General features: G+C 39.8%; 1 protein-coding gene across 1 annotated transcript in view; it reads left to right on the forward strand.

Moving 5' to 3' along the window:
• Nucleotides 1-1,880: 1,880 nt before the first annotated feature.
• LOC122420718 (zinc finger protein 418-like) overlaps nt 1,881-21,513 on the forward strand; it is a 32,136-nt gene continuing 12,503 nt past the window's right edge. The window contains exons 1-2 of the mRNA XM_043436118.1: nt 1,881-2,118; nt 3,700-3,829. Coding sequence (XP_043292053.1) covers nt 2,086-2,118; nt 3,700-3,829 — 163 coding nt within the window. The 5' untranslated portion in view covers nt 1,881-2,085. The remainder of the gene's footprint in view (nt 2,119-3,699; nt 3,830-21,513) is intronic.

Genomic DNA, 21,513 nt, shown 5'->3' on the forward strand with positions numbered 1-21,513 from the left:
TGTCTGGTGCCAACTGTTGCTTCTTGACCTGCACACAGATTTCTCAGGAGGCAGGTAATGTGGCCTGGTATTCCCATCTCTCTTTTTTTTTCCCCCATCTCTTTAATAATTTTCCAGTTTGTTGTGATCCACACAGTTAAAGGCTTTAGCGTAGTCAGTGAAGCAGAAATAGATGTTTTCTGGAATTCCCTTGCTTTTTCTATGATCCAACGGATGATGGCAATTTGATCTCTGGTTCCTATGCCTTTTCTAAATCCAACTTGAACATCTCAAAGTTCTTGGTTTACACACTGTTGAAGTCTAGCTTAAAGGATGTTGAGCATTACTTTTCTAGCTTGTGAAATGAATGCAATTGTGTGGTAGTTTTAACATTCTTTGAATTGCCTTTCTTTGGGATTGGAATGAAAACTGACCTTTTCCAGTACTGTGGCCACTGCTGAGCTTTCCAAATTTGAGGGCATATTGAGTGCAGCACTAACAGCATCATCTTTTAGGATTTGAAATAACTCAGCTGAAATTCCAGCACCTTAATAGATTTGTGAGTATCTCAAATTTTATTTCCTGAGAGCAGGCTGATCTTCACAGAGTATGAAATTACATCTTTCTCCTGCAGTTCACAAGAAGTAAAGCCCCTCAGTCCATCTAGGTGGGATTATCACTTTCACGTATTTCTCAGAGTAATGCATGGATGGAAAATTCTTTAAGAGATGGGAATACCAGACCACCTTACCTGCCTCCTGAGAAATCGGTATGTGGGTCAAGAAGCAACAGTTACAACCAGTCATGGAACAACAAGCTGGTTTCAAATTGGGAAAGGAGTACATCAAGGCTGTATATTGTCACCCTGCCTATTTAACTTAAATATGGAAAACATCGTGTGAAATGCCAGACTGGGTGAAGCACAAGCTGGAATCAAGATTGCCAGGAGAAATATCAATAACCTCAGATATGCAGATGACACCACCCTTATGGCAGAAATCAAAGAGGAACTGAGGAGCCTCTTGATGAAAGTGAAAGAGAAGAGTGAAAAAGCTGGCCTAAAACTCAACATTCAAATAACTAAGATCATGGCATCCAGTCCCATCACTTCATGGCAAATAGATGAAGAAACAATGGAAACAGTGACAGACTGTTTCCTTGGGCTCCAAAATCACTGCAGATGGTGACTGCAGCCATGAAATTAAAAGATGCTTGCTCCTTGGAAGAAAAGCTATGACCAACTTAGACAGTATATTAAAAAGCAGAGACATTACTTTACCAACAAAAGTCCACTTAGTCAAAGCTATGGTTTTTCCAGTAGTCATATATGGATGTGAGAGTTGGACCATAAAGAAAGTTGAGCGTCAAAGAACGGATGCTTTTGAACTGTGGTATTGGAGAAGACTCTTAAGAGTCCCTTGGACTGCAAGGAGATCCAACCAGTCCATCCTACAAGAGATCAGTCCTAAATATTAATTGGAAGGACTGATGCTGAAGCTGTAACTCCAACATTTTGGCCACCTGATGCAAAGAATGACTCATTTGAAAAGACCCTAATGCTGGGGAAGATTGAAGGCGGGAGAAAGGGACGACAGAGGATGAGATGGTTGGATGGCATCACTGACTGGATGGACATGAGTTTCAGCAAGCTCTGGGAGTTGGTGATGGACAGGGAAGGCTGGCGTGCTGCAGTCCATGGGGTCGCAGAGAGTCAGACACCATTGAGCGACTGAACTGAACTGATGCTCTGATAGTCAAGACCGTCAACACCCTTTCCCAGTGGCCTCTAGAGCGCTAGAAACTACATTACCCAGAAGGTTGTGTGCCGTGTTGAGCCAATGACAGGACAACATAAAGGCATTTCCGTGCCTGTGGCTCTCCTCGGGGCGGGACTTCCGGCGTCCTCCTCCTGGCGGCCATTTATATTGCTTTTCTGTGTGTTGTCGCTCGGGAACGCTACGTTGGGAGTGAGGTGACGGGATTGAGAAGGTCCAAGAGGCAGCGCAAAGAGGCGGGCCGTCCGGGGTCCCCCGCTCCAGGCCCCAAATCGCGCGCGCTGTGCCCGCTTCCCGTCTCCTCTCCCGCCGGCTCTGGCCACAGAGTCCGATGGCGGCGGCGGCCTTGAGGGATCAGCCTCAGGTAAACGCAAGTCCCCTGGGCCCTTACCGTTCTCACCCCACCAGACACTAAAGCCCGAAGTGCGTGACGCCTGCTCACGTGCCTGAAGCCCGGCCCTGGGGTCCAGGCCGGTGAGGTGGTCGTGGGTGGGGCCCTGTGTCTGACAGTGTGATGGAGCCGGGGAGAGGGTGACAGGCGGAGGAACCTGCCTGTACAAAGGCTTAGAGGTCGGATATAGACGAGAAGGTCCAGGAAAACTGGCGTGGATCTGGTGTCTGCAGGGAACAGAGTGTGACAGAGTGATCTTGATCTAGGGTGGATCTACCTGCAGTGAACTGAAGGGGGTGACTGGGTGGGTAGGCTTCGGTTCCTGGCCAGAGATTGAGGGATTGAGGCAGGTTGGTTGTGGTGTGAACACGGAATCCTAGTCACTAGACCAGTGGTCAGTGACAAGGCCCTAGCCCTTCAGTTTTGCAGGAAAAAAATTCCCACAAAGAGGGGAAGCCGTGAAACAGAGTACTTATCAGGAGGAGAAAAGAGTACAGTACCTTTTGGACTGTACTCCAGCGGACTCAGGGAGAGTCGTGCTGTGGTGGTTTTAGTCGCTTTTGTGGGGCATTTATTTCTGGTTTCCTTTGGCCAATCATCTTGCTTTGCCTGGTTTTGAGTCGGTATTTGGTGTATCTCAGGATTTTCCTGGGTGTAAGCGCATCTTTTAGCCAAGATGAATTCCAGTGAGAAGGCTAATTGGGTAGTTGACATCACCTACTATGAGGTGACGCCCCTTCCCTTTCCAAGGAGGTTTTCTGTGCTGACTTCCAAGGAGCCTTTCTGTGCATGTGTAGTGGGAAGGTATCCTTAACTTCAAGAATGGAAAATATATGGTTTCTTATGTTTTATGTGGGCAGGGCCCAGCCTCCATCATCCTGCCTCAGACCTACTCAAACGTGAGAGTCATTTGTGGTGTCTAGAACAGACACCATGTGGACCAGGATTCCAAAGAAGGTTGAGGGAGGGAAGGGTTTTGGCTGCTGAGGGGACAGGGAGTGCAACACAAAAGGGGAAGTGGGTCTTGGGCATCTGTAATCACATGTGCTTCTGGGTGGCTCAAATTGAAGCAAGAATCAATAAAGGTATAAAAGGGGCCTTCAAAGCAACTTTCCACAAGTGCAGTTGTGGGAGTGCAGCTGTGGGGACTAAAGGTGTGAGAAAGGTACAGTCTACAGAATCATGGGTACATGGAGAGGAAGTACTAGCTCATGACCCCAGCATCCTGTTATTGGGGACTGAAGGGTGAAACTTGAGCCCAGGTTTGGTTGTGTCTGTGAGTCACAACCTAGAGACTCCAGGGGAGTTCATTGACAGAATGGATGGGACCCTACAGGCCAGGACGAAAGCTTGGAAAGCAGTCCATCCCAATGTTGCTGAGAACTGAACACAGTGAATAAGGGGACCCTGAAGGATAAGGTGGGCATCAGTGACAACTAGGTCTGGAATTCCTGTTCGGTGGAGAGCTTTGGAAGAGGATGAGGGTGGAATAGATGTGTGATGAGATGGATTGTGGGATCCTAGAATGTTCATAGTTTACTCTGTCTCTCATAGAAGTGCAGTGTGACCTTTGAGGATGTGGCTGTGTACTTCTCCTGGGAGGAATGGAGACTCCTTGATGAGGCCCAGAGAAGCGTGTACCTCGATGTGATGCTGGAGAACTATGCACTTATATCCTCGCTGGGTAAGACTCTCACAGCCTTCCCAGTGACCTGGACTAGGCTCTGTCCCATCTCACCCCCCTTTCCCCAGGGGGTGCTCTGTTCTTCTACATGTGGACTGTGAGCACTGCTTGTTTCCCAAGCTTTCTGAGTTGCCGGGGTCCAGCCTCGGCAGGATCCAGGGGGTACCCTTAGGATGAACGGCATTGGCGAGAGAGAGAAGACACTTGAGACCAACCTTGATAGTGCCAAGTCTGCGAGGGAGAGAGAGAGAAAGAGAGAGAGTGACCAGACGGGGGTTGCAGCAGAGTCTGGCAGAGTCTGGCAATGCTTTATTTTTCACCGTGGCTTTTATACCTTAAATTAGTACATTTCTAAGGGGAAGATAGTTTAACATTACATCAGCTTGTTCTTCAGGAAACCAGGGTGTTTTCTGCATACTTCTTTGTTTATGAGGGTCTTGTACATTATCTTCTGGCCTTGGGGCCTATTAACATTTTATGCAGGTCAGTTGAATGTAAACCTATTTTCTGTTTCTATGGTGACCTTAACTGAAAGGTAGCAGTCTCATAGGGCAACAGTACAGAGTAGAAGTATAACCTTGTTAACATAAAAATTAATCCTTCTGTAGAAGTTGTCAGTTGTGTTTATCTAAGAAGTTTACCCCAGACTGACTCTGCGACTTTGGTGAGGCAGCCTGTGCCTAGCACTCCTGGCTGACAATTAGCAACCATCTCATTGTTACTACACTAGGGCTAAGCTCTTATTTTTCTAGATCTATATTAACAATGGTTTCCACAGCACAACCTTAGTATATTAAAAGCAAAAACACAGCAAGCAAATGTTAACCCAATAACCACTTTTAGAATAATTTTTCTTATGTTTTCTAATAGGACTCCTTCACCCCTCAAAAAGGCTCTATGTCTATTAGGGCTTCTATATGATCAGGTTCTTTATGCTGTCTTATGATTAGTGTATTATGAGCAGTCCTGCATGTTAGTACCAAGGGCATAAACGGATTTGCCAAACAAACTAAAATACCAGCAAAGGAGTTTAAATTAAAACACTCCTTTCACCCTGGATAATCTCATAAAATACCACCACCTGGGAAACTTATTGATTAAAGTTCTGAATTGATTGTTATTTGGGAAGAGATCGGGGAAAGCCTTCTGCCTGTGTCACAGAAATTAGGGAGTAGTCTATTGAGGCAGGCATCAGAAAGACAGATATCATCTTTAAGGTGAGCACCGGGGGCAGCTTTTCGAAATCCCTGAAAACCTGATCTTCCTTGCCTGTCAGGCTTTCTCCTCGTGACCTTGTCATGGGTGGGATCTCATGAGCTGGCCTTTTCGAAACCCCTGAAAACCTGATCCGCCTTGCCCATCAGGTTTTCTCCCTCATGACCTTGTCATGGGTAGGGTCTCGTGTGTTGGCTCCCGGCATCTCCCCCTTTTTTTACTTTTTAAGACAGCCAGATGGATCTCAGTTGCGAGCTTCTGAGTGCTCTGCCGGAGAGTTCTGACAATGCAAGGAAGGATTATAATGAGAAGTAAAACTAGGGCTGCTACAGCAGCATAACTGAAGATAGTTGATAGGATATTTTTTCCAGTAATAAATTTAGAAAAGGTACGAAAAAAATCATTTGCAGCTCCTGCAGCAGTAAAGTCCAGGCGGGAATGTTCTACGGTTTTTATCTGACCGTGAAGCTTTCCAAGATCTAAACTAATGTTGTAGCTATTCCATACACCTGAAATATGATTTTTAATCCTTTCCCAATTCTAATCTGTATCATTTACTTTCAGGGGTGTTACACAGATCCACCAATAGTCAGCGTGACAGGATAGTGCTAACTTTACTCTTAAAGCCTGCAACTCAGTTCCAATATGCATGACTGCTTCTTCTAGGGCATCTATTTTTCCTTCTAATTTCCTATCTATAATCTCTTGCATAGCTAGAGCTAAAGAAACATTTTTTGACATATCATTGACATATTGAACAGTATGTACCTGTTGAGTCAATGATATCGCTGCCACAGTGACAGAGGTAATTGCTGTTATCAAAGCTGAAATCCCTAGAATAAGTAGTCCTACAAACTGTTGGGAATGCATTAAATCTTGTAGTTGTTGCAGAACGGCTAAACCGTAATTGTCATACCAATAGGCATTCACTATGACAAGCACCATAAGATAAGGTGGGCGTTGCAGGACCACAAAAGAACAAATATTATATTGAGGGGTTAAACAGGATGAGAGCATGCATGGTTCACAGTAGACTATATTGGGTCCACCTGAATAATTCTTCTGTATATGAAGCCCTTCTGAATCATTAGTAAACAACAACAACAAAAAAACATAAGGGGAGGGTAAACAAGCCAGCACAGAATAGGTGGAATCATTTTCTGGCCGAGATAGAGTAACAAGGGAGGTGGCAGCAAGGGCTCTCCAAATTTCTGGTTGCCAAAAAGTTTTGCCCTTAGTTGTATAGGACAACATGGGGAAAACAAACTGATTATAATGCCATCTGTTGGCCACCAATGGCCAAGGGAGGGAATCATTTTTCCAATTGCTAAACCTACTGACATGGTCAGAAACAGATCCTGGATTCTGACTTGGATTTGGATTGCTCCAGTCTTGTACCGAATAGTTTCCGCCTCCCGGTATTCTATAATCTATTCTTGAATTGTAAGTACAAAATTTTCATACCAGGTATCCAAGGCGGTTGTCTATAACTTTCCATATAACGTCTGACGGAGCAACATCAATACAATTTGGATATTTTGGTGGAGCATTAAGGAACAAGGATTTACAGGGATCAAGGACCCCGGGCATATGGGCCTGTAATATCCAAACCAGCCGATCTCCTGTTTTATCTGAAAATTTTCATGCTGGAGAATCTGTCAGAATTGCTTTTTTGGAGGCTCCGACACACCCCTCCTTAGAGGGAGTGATAAGATCGCTTGTATGACTATGGGGGAAGTTAAAGCAAAGGGGAAGGTCATCTGTTAATCCCCTAAAAGTATAGTTAAAATTGATGGGATAATGATCTTTATTATAAGAAGTATAGGATCCTCCCAAGAGATGAGGCTGGTCTGTGTTGACCCGTATAGGGTCATTGTTCCAGGTAACTACTTGGAAGGTCGGGGGATCAGGGAAATATGCCCAGTATTTTTCTGATGTAGAAGAGGTAGCACTTACCTGGCAAGACAGTAAAGCAAGCATAGCAATAAAAACCCTTTCAGGAGAGGCTGAAGATCCCTGCAGAGAAGCGGCACAGCGACTTAATTTGCCCCCTTGTGGGTATGCAGGCTTGTTGAGTTGCTCGCGCAGGACGTCCTGGTGGTTTCCGTTTGTTCTTCCGGGATCTCCACTGCCAGTTTTTTCAGAGTCTGCTGGACCTTCCAGGTGGGTGGTGAAGGCAAGGGCAGAGGAGTGTCCTCCTTCTTTTGTGGTTGGAGCAATGGGGGAACTGGATGTCTGGGGGACTGCGACATGGCAAATCAGTCTGTCTAGGACCCAAATTGGTGACTCAGCACCCTGGGGAAAAATACAAGCATACCCTTGGCTGCTGGTTAGCAATGGGTCAGGACCCTTCCATTGTCCTGAAAGAAGGTCTTTCTATTTAACCAGAGGTTTTGTACTCTGCTGCTCTGGACTCCAAAGTCGGAGCATTACAGTAACCCCAAATGAATCAGTGTTTAGATTGTTTATCACAAAAGAGCATGTTGTAGAATCTGGTGAGGGGAACTATACTTAAATTCACCTTTCTGTAGTTTTAAATTTTGAGTTTTTAGGGTCTGATGTGCTCTTTCTACGATGGCTTGTCCCTGTGGGTTATAAGGGATACCTGTGCTATGTTTTATATAAAACCTTGTACAAAAGTCTTGAAATGATTTAGAAGTGTAAGCAGGGGCGTTGTCAGTTTTAAGACATTAGGATAGCACAAGTCTAACAGTGAGGGGTTATTTTTGGTAGAAGCAGAATGAGCTTTTAAATGTATTTACTTTACTAAAGTAACAAAAGATTTTAAAAACAAATATAAATCACTTAAAGGCAAAGAAATTCATAATCTGTTATTGAAAGATTCATTCTAAGAAAACTTTGTTCTCTTAACATAGAGAGTAGACTAAATTTCAGTCTGTTACCAATTTACCAGATAGCAGACAAACAAAATTTTTCAGTTAATCTTAGAAAAGTCTTTTTTTATAAATCTTGAAGAACTAGCAGTATTTTTCTAAAGGCATGAGAGTTAAACCATACAAGGCATGTTTAAAATCTATTTAAATTGTAATTGACAAAGTAGCCTGGTCATTGCTGTGACTTGTAACACTTTAACATGATAACTAAAATTATAACTGACAACATTTTACCAGGAAATATCAGATTTTCATGAATTTTACATAATTTCTAGGATATCTATATAAGTAACATCAACCATAGAATATAACGGGAGAAGATTTATCACTCCTCCAACAATAATTCCCATGCAATTTAACATGTCAAATGAACTCAGGTAGTTTAATAGCTCTTTGGGATGTCTCAGGGGCCCTCTGAAGCATCCCAAAGTCAGCTAGAAGTCAAGCTATTTAGGCAGTTTTGTCAATAAATATCAAAAGGGTTTACAGTACTCTGTCAGGTAGAATCATATAGTTCACTGTGAAATAATATATTTACTTAGCCAAAGTAAAAAAGAAGATTTTAAAGGTAAACATAGAACAGATCACTTCAGAGGTAAAGAAACTTAAAATCCATTATCAAAGGCAGTTCAACATCTCAAGAAAACTTGTATTTATGCACAAAACTCTTCCCTTGGAGTGCACTTTCCATCAAACCTTCTTAACACTTTCTGTACCCGTTACTTTGTTCTCCCATCCTGAAACAGCCACCTGTAAGTCAGACTTACTTCCTTTTTTTTTTTTTTTAATGTAACTTCATTTTTCATACCATCTTTACTGAACACACACATCCTACTTTCTTTAAGCAACCAAGAATTTACTTCTGTATTAACATTCTATAGATTGGTAAATATAAATACCAGTGATAATTTCTAAAAAAAATTCTAGCAAACATTTCAGGATGGCATCAAAAATTATTTATTAATAGTCTAAAGTCTTTAGTTTCTCTGAAAGAGGAAATTAGTGTTCAGTAATGAATGTTTTAGAATCTTATTATTATTTTTTTAAATGATCTAGTTATTCAATAAATCAGTCACTTAATTTAGCACAACCCTAGAAATTCAGGTTACCAAAATCTAAAGGGACTGTTTTAGAGAGACATTTCTAAAGTATGATGATTTTTAATAGTTTATCTAAAAACTCCTATCTCATTTACATTTTTTTTGAAGTTTCTTTACTTGAGGTACTTTCCTTGTTGACAAACTTGTAGCGGATATTACAATATAACAATATTTAACTTATAATAAACCTAGGCATAATGAAAATATTTCACTTGATGTTAATTACTCTAAGACATGTCTATATTAGATAGGTCAACAAACAAACATTAATATCAGGTATTTAATACTGAATATTTTCCAGTTTACCTGAACCTGGAATTTATTGTTTAATTTAGAATTATTTGATTTGTAAGCACTTACCTTTCTTTAAGCCAATTAATTAGAGCTCTTTTACAAATTAACCTAAAAAATACTACCCAGAGACAAAGACATACCAAGACATATTTAGACAGACACAGTGCAAGATCTAGCTTCATTTTTTAAGTTTGGTCATGAATTAGATATTACAATATAAAATTTACTAGTTTATAAAAAAGTAGAAATAAATAAAAATTTTAAAGGCTTTTTCCCTTTTTCCCTCAGTCTCAGGATTTAGAGATGGTCTAGATAAGTGTTCCTGAGAGCCCTGGTCTCAAGGTACAGGGAAAGAAAATCAAGTTCTAACAAAAAGCAAAATGGCCATCAAAAATCACAACACAGAACACAGAGTTAAAACACACACATATAAACCTGGCAGTCCTCATCAGACACTCCCTTAAATACAAGAATACAGTCTCTCAGAAAACCTTCTATAGAGACACAGAACTTCAGATGTCTTCAAAGATTTTAAGAGGAGGAAAGGAAAAGAAGGAGGAGGTGGGAAAGGGGGGCAAAAGGGGTGGCCTTACAGACGTCTCCTGCCACCTGCAGATACCCAGGCGTTACAGGAATTTTCCCTGGGTTTCTAGAGAAGGGAGGACTGGAACTCGGCCCTACCAGAATTCGAGTTCTCTGCCAAGAGGAGGTGATCAGTCTCCAATCCTCAGCTCAAGCTGAGGCCCTTCGACCAGATTCCTGCGTCCAGGACCAGGGGACTAGAAAAACGGGAAGGATAGGAAGGGCTAAGGAGAGGAACGAGAGAGGGAAGGGGAGAGAGGTCAATAAAGTCTCTTGTTCCTTACCAGTTAGGGCACTCTGGCCAGTTGTCCGCGTCAGGAGGAGATCAGGGACAAAAGGGTCCCAGTTGCGGCCGCTGGGTCTGGTCCATTGGCAGGCAAGCTGGCCCCTGAGTACCCCGAGTGGTCAGGATGTCAGTCTCAGCAAAGACGAGTCCCCACCAGAGTCGCCATTTGTTGCAAGAAGGGGGACCTCTTTCAGGGCCCGAAACTGGGCTCTTGTCTAACACTCGGAAATGAATTGTCCGAGGAGACACATGCTGACAAAGCAAGAGATTTTATTGGGACAGGGCACCCGGGTAGAGAGCAGTAGGTAAGGAAACCCAGGAGAACTGCTCTCTTCTGGAAAACAAGGACATTGCTCTTGGACAAACATAAAAAAGGACTGAACACTGTTTTTTTTAACTTTAATTCCTCTGTGGTTAAGGAGTTGCATTATGATTCCAATAAAAAGCTGTCTTCCTTTGACTCACTGTTACCCATTTTTGTCACTAATTAGAAGAAGAAAAAAAGAGAAAAAAAGAAAGAGGCTTAATTTTAGAGAAGAAAGAAAAAACCTGAAACGTACCCACCTTTCTTACCCTACCTTTCTTATGTAGGGGGACCTGTAGCACCCTAGTGGGGTTCTAAAACCTGAAGCCTACCCACTTTCCTTACCCTACCTATCTTATGCAGGGGGGCCCGCGGCGCCCTAGTGGGGTCCTAGCCGTCCTGAAGACTGAACAATGGGGGGAGATTACCTTCGGGTTCCCTGTTCGGGCACCACTTGCTGGGGTCCAGCCTCGGCAGGATCCAGGGGGTACCCTCAGGATGAACGGCGTCGGCAAGAGAAGACACTTGAGACCAGCCTTGATAGGGCCAAGTCTGCGAGGGAGAGAGAGAGAAAGAGAGAGAGAGAGAGTGACCAGACGGGGGCGGGGGTGCAGCAGGGTCTGGCAGAGTCTGGCAATGCTTTATTTTTCACCGTGGCTTTTATACCTTAAATTAGTACATTTCTAAGGGGAAGATAGTTTAACATTACATCAGCTTGTTCTTCAGGAAACCAGGGTGTTTTCTGTATACTTCTTTGTTTATGAGGGTCTTGTACATTATCTTCTGGCCTTGGGGCCTATTAACATTTTATGCAGGTCAGTTGAATGTAAACCTATTTTCTGTTTCTATGGTGATCTTAACTGAAAGGTAGCAGTCTCATAGGGCAACAGTACAGAGTAGAAGTATAACCCTGTTAACATAAAAATTAATCCTTCTGTAGAAGTTGTCAGTTGAGTTTATCTAAGAAGTTTACCCCAGACTGACTCTGCGACTTTGGTGAGGCAGCCTGTGCCTAGCACTCCTGGCTGACAATTAGCAACCATCTCATTGTTACTACACTAGGGCTAAGCTCTTATTTTTCTAGATCTATAACTATATTAACAATGGTTTCTATAACACAACCTTAGCATATTAAGAGTAGAAACACAGCAAGCAAATGTTAACCCAATAACCACTTTTAGAATAATTTTTCTTATGTTTTCTAATAGGACTCCTTCTCCCCTCAAAAAGGTTCTATGTCTATTAGGGCTTCTATATGATCAGGTTCTTTATGCTGTCTTATGATTAGGGTATTATGAGCAGTCATGCTTGTTAGTACCAAGGGCATAAACGGATTTGCCAAACAAACTAAAATACCAGCAAAGGAGTTTAAATTAAAACACTCCTTTCACCCTGGATAATCTCATAAAATACCACCACCTGGGAAACTTATTGATTAAAGTTCTGAATTGATTGTTATTTGGGAAGAGATCGGGGAAGGCCTTCTGCCTGTGTCACAGAAATTAGGGAGTAGTCTATTGAAGCAGGCATCAGAAAGACAGATATCATCTTTAAGGTGAGTGCCGGGGCAGCTTTTCAAAATCCCTGAAAACCTGATCCGCCTTGCCCGTCAGGTTTTCTCCCTCATGCCTTTGTCATGGGTAGGGTCTCAAGTGTTGGCTCCCGGCAGTGAGTTGCTGTGATAGCTAGCTAGGACTGGGTTGTTTTCACTGCCTTCTTCTTTCCCCTGCAGTACCAACCCCAATACCTGCTGTATAGAACGCTGTTAGGAAAAAGATTCCAGGTCAGTAGTATTTCAGTAAGTTTAATGGATTCTACCTTACTTGCCCTTTCTCTATCCGGGTCGGTGTGTCTAGATCCTTTTCAACTCTATGTCCCTTCTTTTATGCTGAGTTGTGCAGCTTGTGGGATCTTAGTTTACTGACCAGGGACTAAATCAAGGCCCTGGCAGTGAAAGCTTGGGGTCCTGGTCACTGGACTGCTAGGGAACTCACTTGATCCCTTCTTTTTAGCTAACATTTCTTTGTGCCTGCTTGTGCTGAAGCATGAGCTACTTTTCAGTGTCCTCCAAGGTCGGTAGTGTTTAGATTTGCTTTCTCTTTTTTCCCCAGCTTTGTCCAGATATAAAATTGCATATCTTGATGTGTAAACATTTTGACTTGATGTGTGAAAACAGTATGAAATAATTGTCACAGTGAAATTAGGTAAACATCTATCACCTCATTAAGTTACATTATTGTTGTTGTTACCGTTGTTATACATCATTTTTTGTTAATATTTATTTAGGCTGTTCCAGGTCTTAGTTGTGGCACTCAGGATCTTTGATCTTTGTTGCAGCATGCAGGCTCCCTCTTTGTGTCATGTGGGATCTAATTCACTGACCAGGGATTGAACCCAGGCCTCCTGCTTTGGGATGGCAGAGTCTTAGCCACTGGACCACCAGGGAAGTCCCAGCATCATTGTTAACTATAGTCACCATGCTTTATATTACATCCTCAGAACTTGTTAATCTTATAACTGAACATTTGTACCTTTTGACTAACAATCTCCCTATTTTCCATATTCCCCAGCTCCTAGCATTTTACTTTCTATTTCTATGATTTTCCCTTATTTAGTTTTTAAAAATTACAACCATAGTGGACAAAGATTGTTTCCTTTAAATCTATGCCCTCACCAATACTTCTTATCTCTGCTCTTTTTTTCCTTTTCTTTTTTTGTCCCCTGCTCTTTTTTGATAGTAGCCATCTTATCAGGTAGACTTCCCTATAGTTCAGATGGTAAAGAATCCCCTTGCAGTGCAGTTTGATCCCTGGGTCAGGAAGATCCTCTAGAGAAGGGAATGGCAATCCACTCCAGTATTCTTGCCTGGAGAATCCCATGGACAGAGCAGCCTGCCAGGCTACAGTTCATAGAGTCACAAAGAGCGGAACACGACTGAGCAACTACTACTACATCTTACCAGATGTGAGGTGTTATCTCATTGTGGTTTTGATTTGCATTTTCCTGATGGTTAGTGAGATAGTGAGGAGGAATATTTTTTCATGTACCTTTTAGCCATTTGTAGATCTTCTTTGATAAAATGTCTATTCAAGTCCTTTGCTCCCTTAAAAAAATTTTTTTTTAATCTTTATTTTTAACTTGTGTGTTAGCTTAGTCACTCAGTTGTGTCCGACTCTTTGAGACCCCATGGGCTGTAGCCTGCCAGGCTCCTCTATCCATGGGATTCTCCAGGCAAGAATACTGGAGTGGGTTGCCACTTTGTTCTCTAGGGAATCTTCCCAACCCAGGGAATGAAACCAGGTCTCCTGCATTGCAGGCAGGTTCTTTACCATCTGAGCTACCAGGGACTCCTATTTTTAGCTTGATTTTAATTAACTTATTTATTTTTGGCTGCCCCGGATCTGTGTTGCTGCATGCAGGCAAACGGAGGCTACTCTCTGGTTGCAGTGCACAGGTCCACAGTAGTGGCTTCTCTTCTTTTGGCTCATGGGCTCTAGAGCACAGGCTCATTAGTTGCGGGCTCATGGGCCTAGTTGCCTCAAGGCTTGTGGAATCTTCCTGGACCAAGGATTTGTCAGGGAATGTTTGACAGGAGGATTCCTACGTGCTGTCTCTCATGAGTCCTTTGTCCCTCTTCAAGCGGAACAGCACCCTGCTCCCAGGGACTGAGGTCATTGTGTGAGGCAGGCTTGGGTCTCCTTTAGTAAACATTCTCTTTAGGACAAAACTGCTTAGTCTCGTTCCCCTTTCTTGAGATATGGATTGTCTCCTGACCTTGTGACTAACATTACCCCTTGTTCCCTTGGTAACGGTTGCTTTACGTTTGGTTTTCTGATCTCTATCATTCCCGAAAGAAGTTTCTTGTACCACAGCCTATATATACTCATAGAAAAATCATTAAAGCACCTTTGCTCCATCAGAGCTTAGGTCCCCAGGTCTTTTTTTGTCTCTCTCTCTTTCTCTCTTTTACTTTCTTATCGTCGACTCCGTACCACCAAGTTCCGGGCCATTAAAGGACCCCAACAAATGGCGCCAAGGAACAGGGACACTGGTGTATGTGGCATATCGGGCAGAATGACTCAGGGACCTATTGAGGTCGGTAAGTACTAAGGAATGGGTCAAACGGCTGGCCAGCCCCATTATTTTTCTACTTTACTTCACCATTTGTTTAAATTTCAGGGACTTCTGGTTTCATGCCAATGAATAGAGGCTTGCCTTCAAACAGTAGTTGAACATAATCCTTAGTTTCCTGATAAATGCAGTTTTGATTTAGAAATTTGACTCCAGTTCAAAGAAAATGTTAAATGAGCAACCAAACAAGGAAAAAATATTCCAATTGATCTCTAGCCCCTATGGGCTCTTATTAAAGCTGTAATTCTGCCATTTCAAGGTACATTATAGCCCTTCCAATATTCAGCAACAGACAGAACACTTACTACGTAAATATAAATTAAATGATTAAACTTTACAAAAGGCCCAATTAAAACAATACAAAATATCTCAAAATTTTCTTACTAGCCCTGCCCCAGCTGCTCCAAATGCTTCTCCTCTGCCAACAGTCGCAACTCTTGTTGTTGGAACTCTCCTTTGTTGGAACCTAATGAAAAGTTATGCTAATTTTTAAGCTAGATTAGAAGCTGCTATTTCCCGTACTGTAATCAGAAACCAAAAAACAGCTAGAGAAATTACTTGCTTATGAGAATGCAAATCAGAAATGTCAAAGAGCTATAGCTGCAATTTGTGAGACTAGGACTATTATTGATTATTTGAAGGCTTGTCACAATCTAGGATCAGAAACTTAAAAGATGCAAATACTAGCTGAAACAATGGCTACTACCTTTTAAAAAGGGAAATGAAGGATGCTTTACATGTGGAGATAAAAACCATTTAAAAAGGGACTGCTCTAAGAAGGCTAATAAAAAACCTCCAAAAATTCGCCCTTGCTGCCATAGAGGAATGTATTGGGCCAAAGACAGTAAGTTTAAATTTGATATTGAAGGAAAACCTATTCCAGGAAACTCCAAACAGGGGACCTCTCAGGTCCCCTACAACAAAAACCAGAGGCAAATTCTATCTTTTCCCTCAAACCCTCAACGTCCAGCAGTGCTGCCATTAATATACCAGCCCTAAATGATTTTTTCCTTCACCCTTAAGCAGTCCCTTCTAGAATACCTACTGGACTTTTTGGACCCCTGCCCCCAACAAACCTTCAGTCTTTTACTTGGCTGATTTAATTTGGCTTCTAAAAGGAATTACTGTTCACCCTGGAATAATTGATTCAAATTATAAAAGAGAAATTCAAATTATGATGTCAGCTCAGATTCTTTGGCAATTCAAAAGGGGGGACAAAATTGCTCAGTTACTTCTTTTGCCTTACATTTCTATTAACTCCTCTAATAATGTACGGACAGGCAGATTTGGCAATACAGATCAAAAACAATCCTTATGGACATCATTGGTATTTAAATATGTCCGACCAACTATAAATATCAAAATTAATGGTAAAAGATTTTCTGGTCTCCTCGGCACTGGATCTAATATTATTATTATTTCCAAACACTGTGGCCCAAATCCTGACCTATACAAAAGGTCTCTTGCCAAATTGCAGAAATTTCTTAAACCAAAGTACAAGAAATTTATCAAAATATTCAAATCTACCCATATGATAGACTAAAAGGCCAACCTACAACATTAAGACCTTATGTGATAGATGCACCCCTTAATCTAATAGGAAGGGACTTACTTATGCAATGGCAAACTCAGAAATACATTCCACATTTTTCCTGGGGGCCACTGCTCATTTAACAAACAAAACAATTATTAAAATAACAGAAAAATTATGAGTCTATTTGGACAAAGCAGTGGCCCCTTACAAAAGGAAAATTACAAGCTACTAAAGAACTTATAAACACACAATTAAAATTGAAACATATTGAGGAATCTTGCTCTTTTTGGAACTCTCCTATTTTTGTTATAAAAAAGAAATATAACAAATGGTGTCTCTTAACAGAGTTTAGAAAAGTTAATTCTTTTATGAAACCTATGGGTGCATTGCAACCAGAGCTCCCATCACCTATTACTATTCCTCAAAATTGGCACATTATTATTGATTCACAAGATTGCTTTTTTAATATACCTTTACACCCTTTAGACCGGGAGAGATTCACTTTCTCTCTCCCTTATCCTAATCATATCAGGCCTCATAAGAGATTTCAGTAGACTATGTTACCTCAAGGTATGCTTAAAAGTCCTGCTACTGCTGCTGCTAAGTCACTTCAGCCATGTCCTACTCTATGCGACCCCATAGATGTCAGCCCACCAGGCTCCCCCATCCCTGGGATTCTCCAGACAAGAGTACTGAAATAGGGTGCCATTGCCATCCCCATAACTGTCCTAGAATTTGTCAAAATTTTGTAGCCAAGGCTTTACTTCCTATGTGACAGCAATTCCCTTATGCATATATCATTAATAATATACTATAGCTACCAAAAGGAGAAATGATATTTTTGACACAATGGCTATGATATTCTTTAGACTCTGGAGAAAACTGATTAAAATAAAATCTTTTTTGAAATTGCAAAACCGGTTCTTCTTGCATGTGCAGTTAAGAAAAGGTTAACTTGTTAAAATATTTTTTTGGAGCTCCAGTTCTGCCTGGGAAACAAAAATAGGCCTAAGAAAAAACCTTAAGTTAACTCTTATCATGTCCTTGGGATACACAGCCCACTCTATCTAGGACTCCAGCCATTAACAAATTGGTGGAGCTCAAAATAAATAAATAAAACAAAAAGATATTTTAAATTTCAAATGGAGAACTATGCTTATGTATCTAAAATTACCTATGTCTCAATATATGTCTTTGTTTTTGGATAATATAAAGTTAATAAGCTCTATTTAAATTCAACTTCACATTAACTGAAAAGTATTCAATATTAAATATAATGTTTATTTAAATATAATTATTTGTTAATCTAATTAAGACATGTCTTAAGTCATCAACATTATATAATACTTTTATTATGCCTTGGTTTAAGGTAAACTAAGTTTGTCAACATAAAGGTAACTATATATATATATACAAATATATAAATGAGATGAAAACTTTTAGATAAGCTCCATTAGAAATAATTATATTTTTAATAGAATAATCTATTATCTATAATCTAAAACAATCTCTTAGGATTGGAGTGACTTAGGTTTCTGGAGTTGTACTGAACTAAATAGTGGAAGTTTGTTGAATGGCTGGGTCATTTCCAAATGAAGTAGGATTTTGAAGCATTAATTGCTGAACATTGGCTTACTCTTACAAGGGGTTTTTCTTGCAGAAGAGCTGAAGAGATTTTGAGCTGTTAATGAATATAAATATATATTTATATAGGAATGGATATATATAATATGATTTGATTAATATATTCAACAGTCTATAAAATACTAACATACATTTCATAGTTGCTATAGAAAAGAAAAATATATGCTTTTAATAAAAAGATATAAGAAATAACAAATAAAATGAATACAAAAATATTTTTTTTAATTGTTGAAACATTTATTATAAAATAAAATAGTATTTACATAGGCTTTACTAAACTAGTTTTTCATTGTTGTTCTAGCTACAGCAAATGTTCTTTCTCCAAATTAAGCCAAATTAGAAACAAAAGAAAAATTCTGGGAAAACAACATTTAACAGAATTAACTTTAGTCAGCAGATACATTCAGACTGCAAAAATATTGGAAAATGCAATTAAAATACTTAGGTAGATCACAATGAAAACCACAAAGTATGATGTGTTTATTTGAAATAAACATTGCATTTGTTTATTGTGCTATCATATTTTGTTTTGGCCTTTTAACTTTTAAAGATATTTAGTGCTGGAATTTTAAAAAGGCTTATGACAAATGAAAGAAAATTTTATGGCAAATAAATGTAACTCATTGTCCTGAACTTTCTTCCTCTTCCTTCTTACATTTCTCGATCAATACAAATTCTTCTTTTCCAGGGGCAATACCTCTCTAAGGTAAAACTACACAACATGTTATAACCTACCTATCAACTTACTTCATGATAATGAGAACACCTAATTCTATAAAAACAGACAATGACTCTGCCTATATTCTAAGCAGTTCAAACAATTTTTACATTCATTCTCTATTAAACAGATTACAGACATTCCTTATAATCCACAAACACAAGACATAATTAAACAAACACGTTACACACTGTAACTGCAAATAAAAAATTAAATAAGAGGAAATACACAGGAACACTTTTATCTTCCTTATCCAGAACAAACTTTACTAGAGTCTAATGTAATATAGTCTTTAAGACTATAACTATTATTAATATGACTTTATTTCTGTTTCCAATCTGTAAGATTCTTAAAACGAAAACAACATAAAAAAAGACCATTTCCTGAATGGATTCTTTGTTCCTAAGAATATCAGAAATGTGGAATGTTCGCCTTCTTTTCAGGTCTGTCTTGGGAAGTGTAGTCATCCTCTTTAACACACTGAACAGTGAGATTCAACAGTTGCTAAGCTGCATTTCTTTTTCAAGGACAAGGTCAAATATATTTGGATGTGAGCAACATTTCATTTGTCAAGTTGTTCTGCATCACCTTTTCAATAATTTCACTTAGGAAAAAATATTTAAATGGTTACTCCTAATCCTTTGCCCCAAATAACACAAACCACAGCCAAATACCAGTCCCAAACAGATTTCTGAATGATTTTTTTCTTTTGGACTGAAATATTTCCTAAGAATGTTTTCATCATTATCGCTTTCCTTTCTTTTTATAACTATTGTTAATATAGCCTTATTTGTTTTAAACTTTTTAAACTTACCACAAAGAGATGTTTTGACAAAAGCAAAAAACAAACAAACAAAAAAAGAAGTTTTGAAACATTAAAGGACACCTCCTTTCCTTTGCCCATTTGATATCAAGACGGGTTAACTAATCAATGGAAATCTAAGAAACTAATCTTCCAACGAGCTCACATGACTTCCTCTTCAAAAGATTCAACCTAAGGGGGCCCCCAACATTCAGACTAGAGATGAAACAGCAAAAACCCAGGAAGAAAGAATTCCAATACAAGCCATGGCGACATTAAAAATTTCCAAAAAACACCGCACTTGACGTCATCGACCTTATGATCTCCCTACTTGGAGACAGATAAAAACCCTTACTAATCAAACTGAAAATCTGATTTCTCAACAGGGAATGCCTCAGAATCCTGAAAATATTTTTCTTCACTATGCTTGCTTTGCTTGCTTTTGCTTCCCCCGCTCAGGCTGACTTGATTGATCACACTTACTGGGCTTATATACCTAACCCCCCCTTTTTATTGTAGGTTATAAATTGGACAGATATAGGACCAATCATATCCACTAATGAGTCAACACATATGCCCCCTCCTTGGAACTTAGAGGGGCCCTCTCATCCTGAAGAAAAAGAAAAACTAATTAATATCTTTCTAGGTTATGAAATCCTACCTTTGTGTATGGGCACAACAGAATTATGCATAAACGTTAGCTGACAAACTTAGGCCTTCCCCTGCCTCCAAAAGAGGACTTTCTGATGCTTCTTGGATTACTTACTGCCTTTTCTTTGTCCATGAATCATGTTTATAATACTAAAACTTTAGGAAAAGAATTAAAGAAAAAACAACACTATGCAAAGGGTTTACTAATAAGAACTTTAAATATATTCCTGTTCATTAAGACAAATGTCAGGCCAAATCAGGAAAATTAACGTTTATAGCTAATCATACAATTGTCAATTGGGGACCCCATAGTATGTGGTTATTGAACTGCTCAGATGATATTAACAATACTATGTATGATTATATTACTAAAGTAACATGGAAGGTTACTAATACTACAATGAAACATTACTATGACAGAGGACTTCTTGGCTAGCTTGACGATGGAATGGCCCCCACCCCGTCCTCGAATCATCCTTGATAAACAGATTGGGCCTAAACAGTGGGACATCTGAAAACTTGCTGCAAACACTGAAGAACTTGGGACTTGGACCAGACATTTCACAGGGACCAATCATAGCTATAGCAATTATTTCTTTCACTATAATCAATCATATTTTATACAAGCCTATGTTCCACTTCCTTTTGTTGTAGCTATAAGAAATTTACAATTCAATAAGACTTTACGTTCTGTAACTTGCATAAATTGTAAATTATATACTTGTCTTAACTCCTCTATTTCCTTAAAAAATGACTCCTGTTTGATTCTTCCATCTCGACATAATCTGTGGTTACCAATAATCTCCAATGGCCCTGGGAAGAAGGTCCCAAGGCTAGACTTGCTTCCCAGTTATTTACTAAATTGCTCTAGTGATCTAAACGATTCATTAGATGGCTGATTTTTGGCATTATAGGATTAAAACTATTTGCACCATTGCTGCCATCACTAGCGTTACTTTACAAACCTCAATTCAAACACATAATTTTATCCAAAATTGGACTAAAGATGCTCATACTATGTGGGCTACTCAGGCTCAAATAGATGAGGATATTCAAAAAGAAATACAGGAACTGAGAACAGCCATCAAATGGGTTGGAGATCAATGAACAGATGTACAAAAACATGATGCTAAAATGTGATTGAAATTCTACTCAATTTCATGTTACTCCTGTTCATTTCTATAATAGTGGCTACAACTGGAAACAAATCAAGTTTCATTTACAAAACATATATGATAATGCCTTTCTGAATGTACAGTTATTACAAAAAAGAAATATGTGAAACCTTTTCTAATAATCTGCCCTCTTCCACTAGTATGGGAACTTTAGCTAAACAATTAGCTGATCAGTTATCTGGGCTAGACCCACATGGATGGTTTCAAAGCCTTACTCATAACATTGGGTCTAGAACTATAATTTTGGTGATTGTCTTAACAGTTATATTTGTTGTCTACCGTTGGCTTCATGCAAAGATTGTCAAAACTGAACAAACTCTGATGGTCAGAACTCTCCTTACAAATATTATAAAT

This window comes from Cervus canadensis, chromosome 18, assembly GCF_019320065.1.
Source record: "Cervus canadensis isolate Bull #8, Minnesota chromosome 18, ASM1932006v1, whole genome shotgun sequence".
Lineage (NCBI taxonomy): Eukaryota > Metazoa > Chordata > Mammalia > Artiodactyla > Cervidae > Cervus > Cervus canadensis.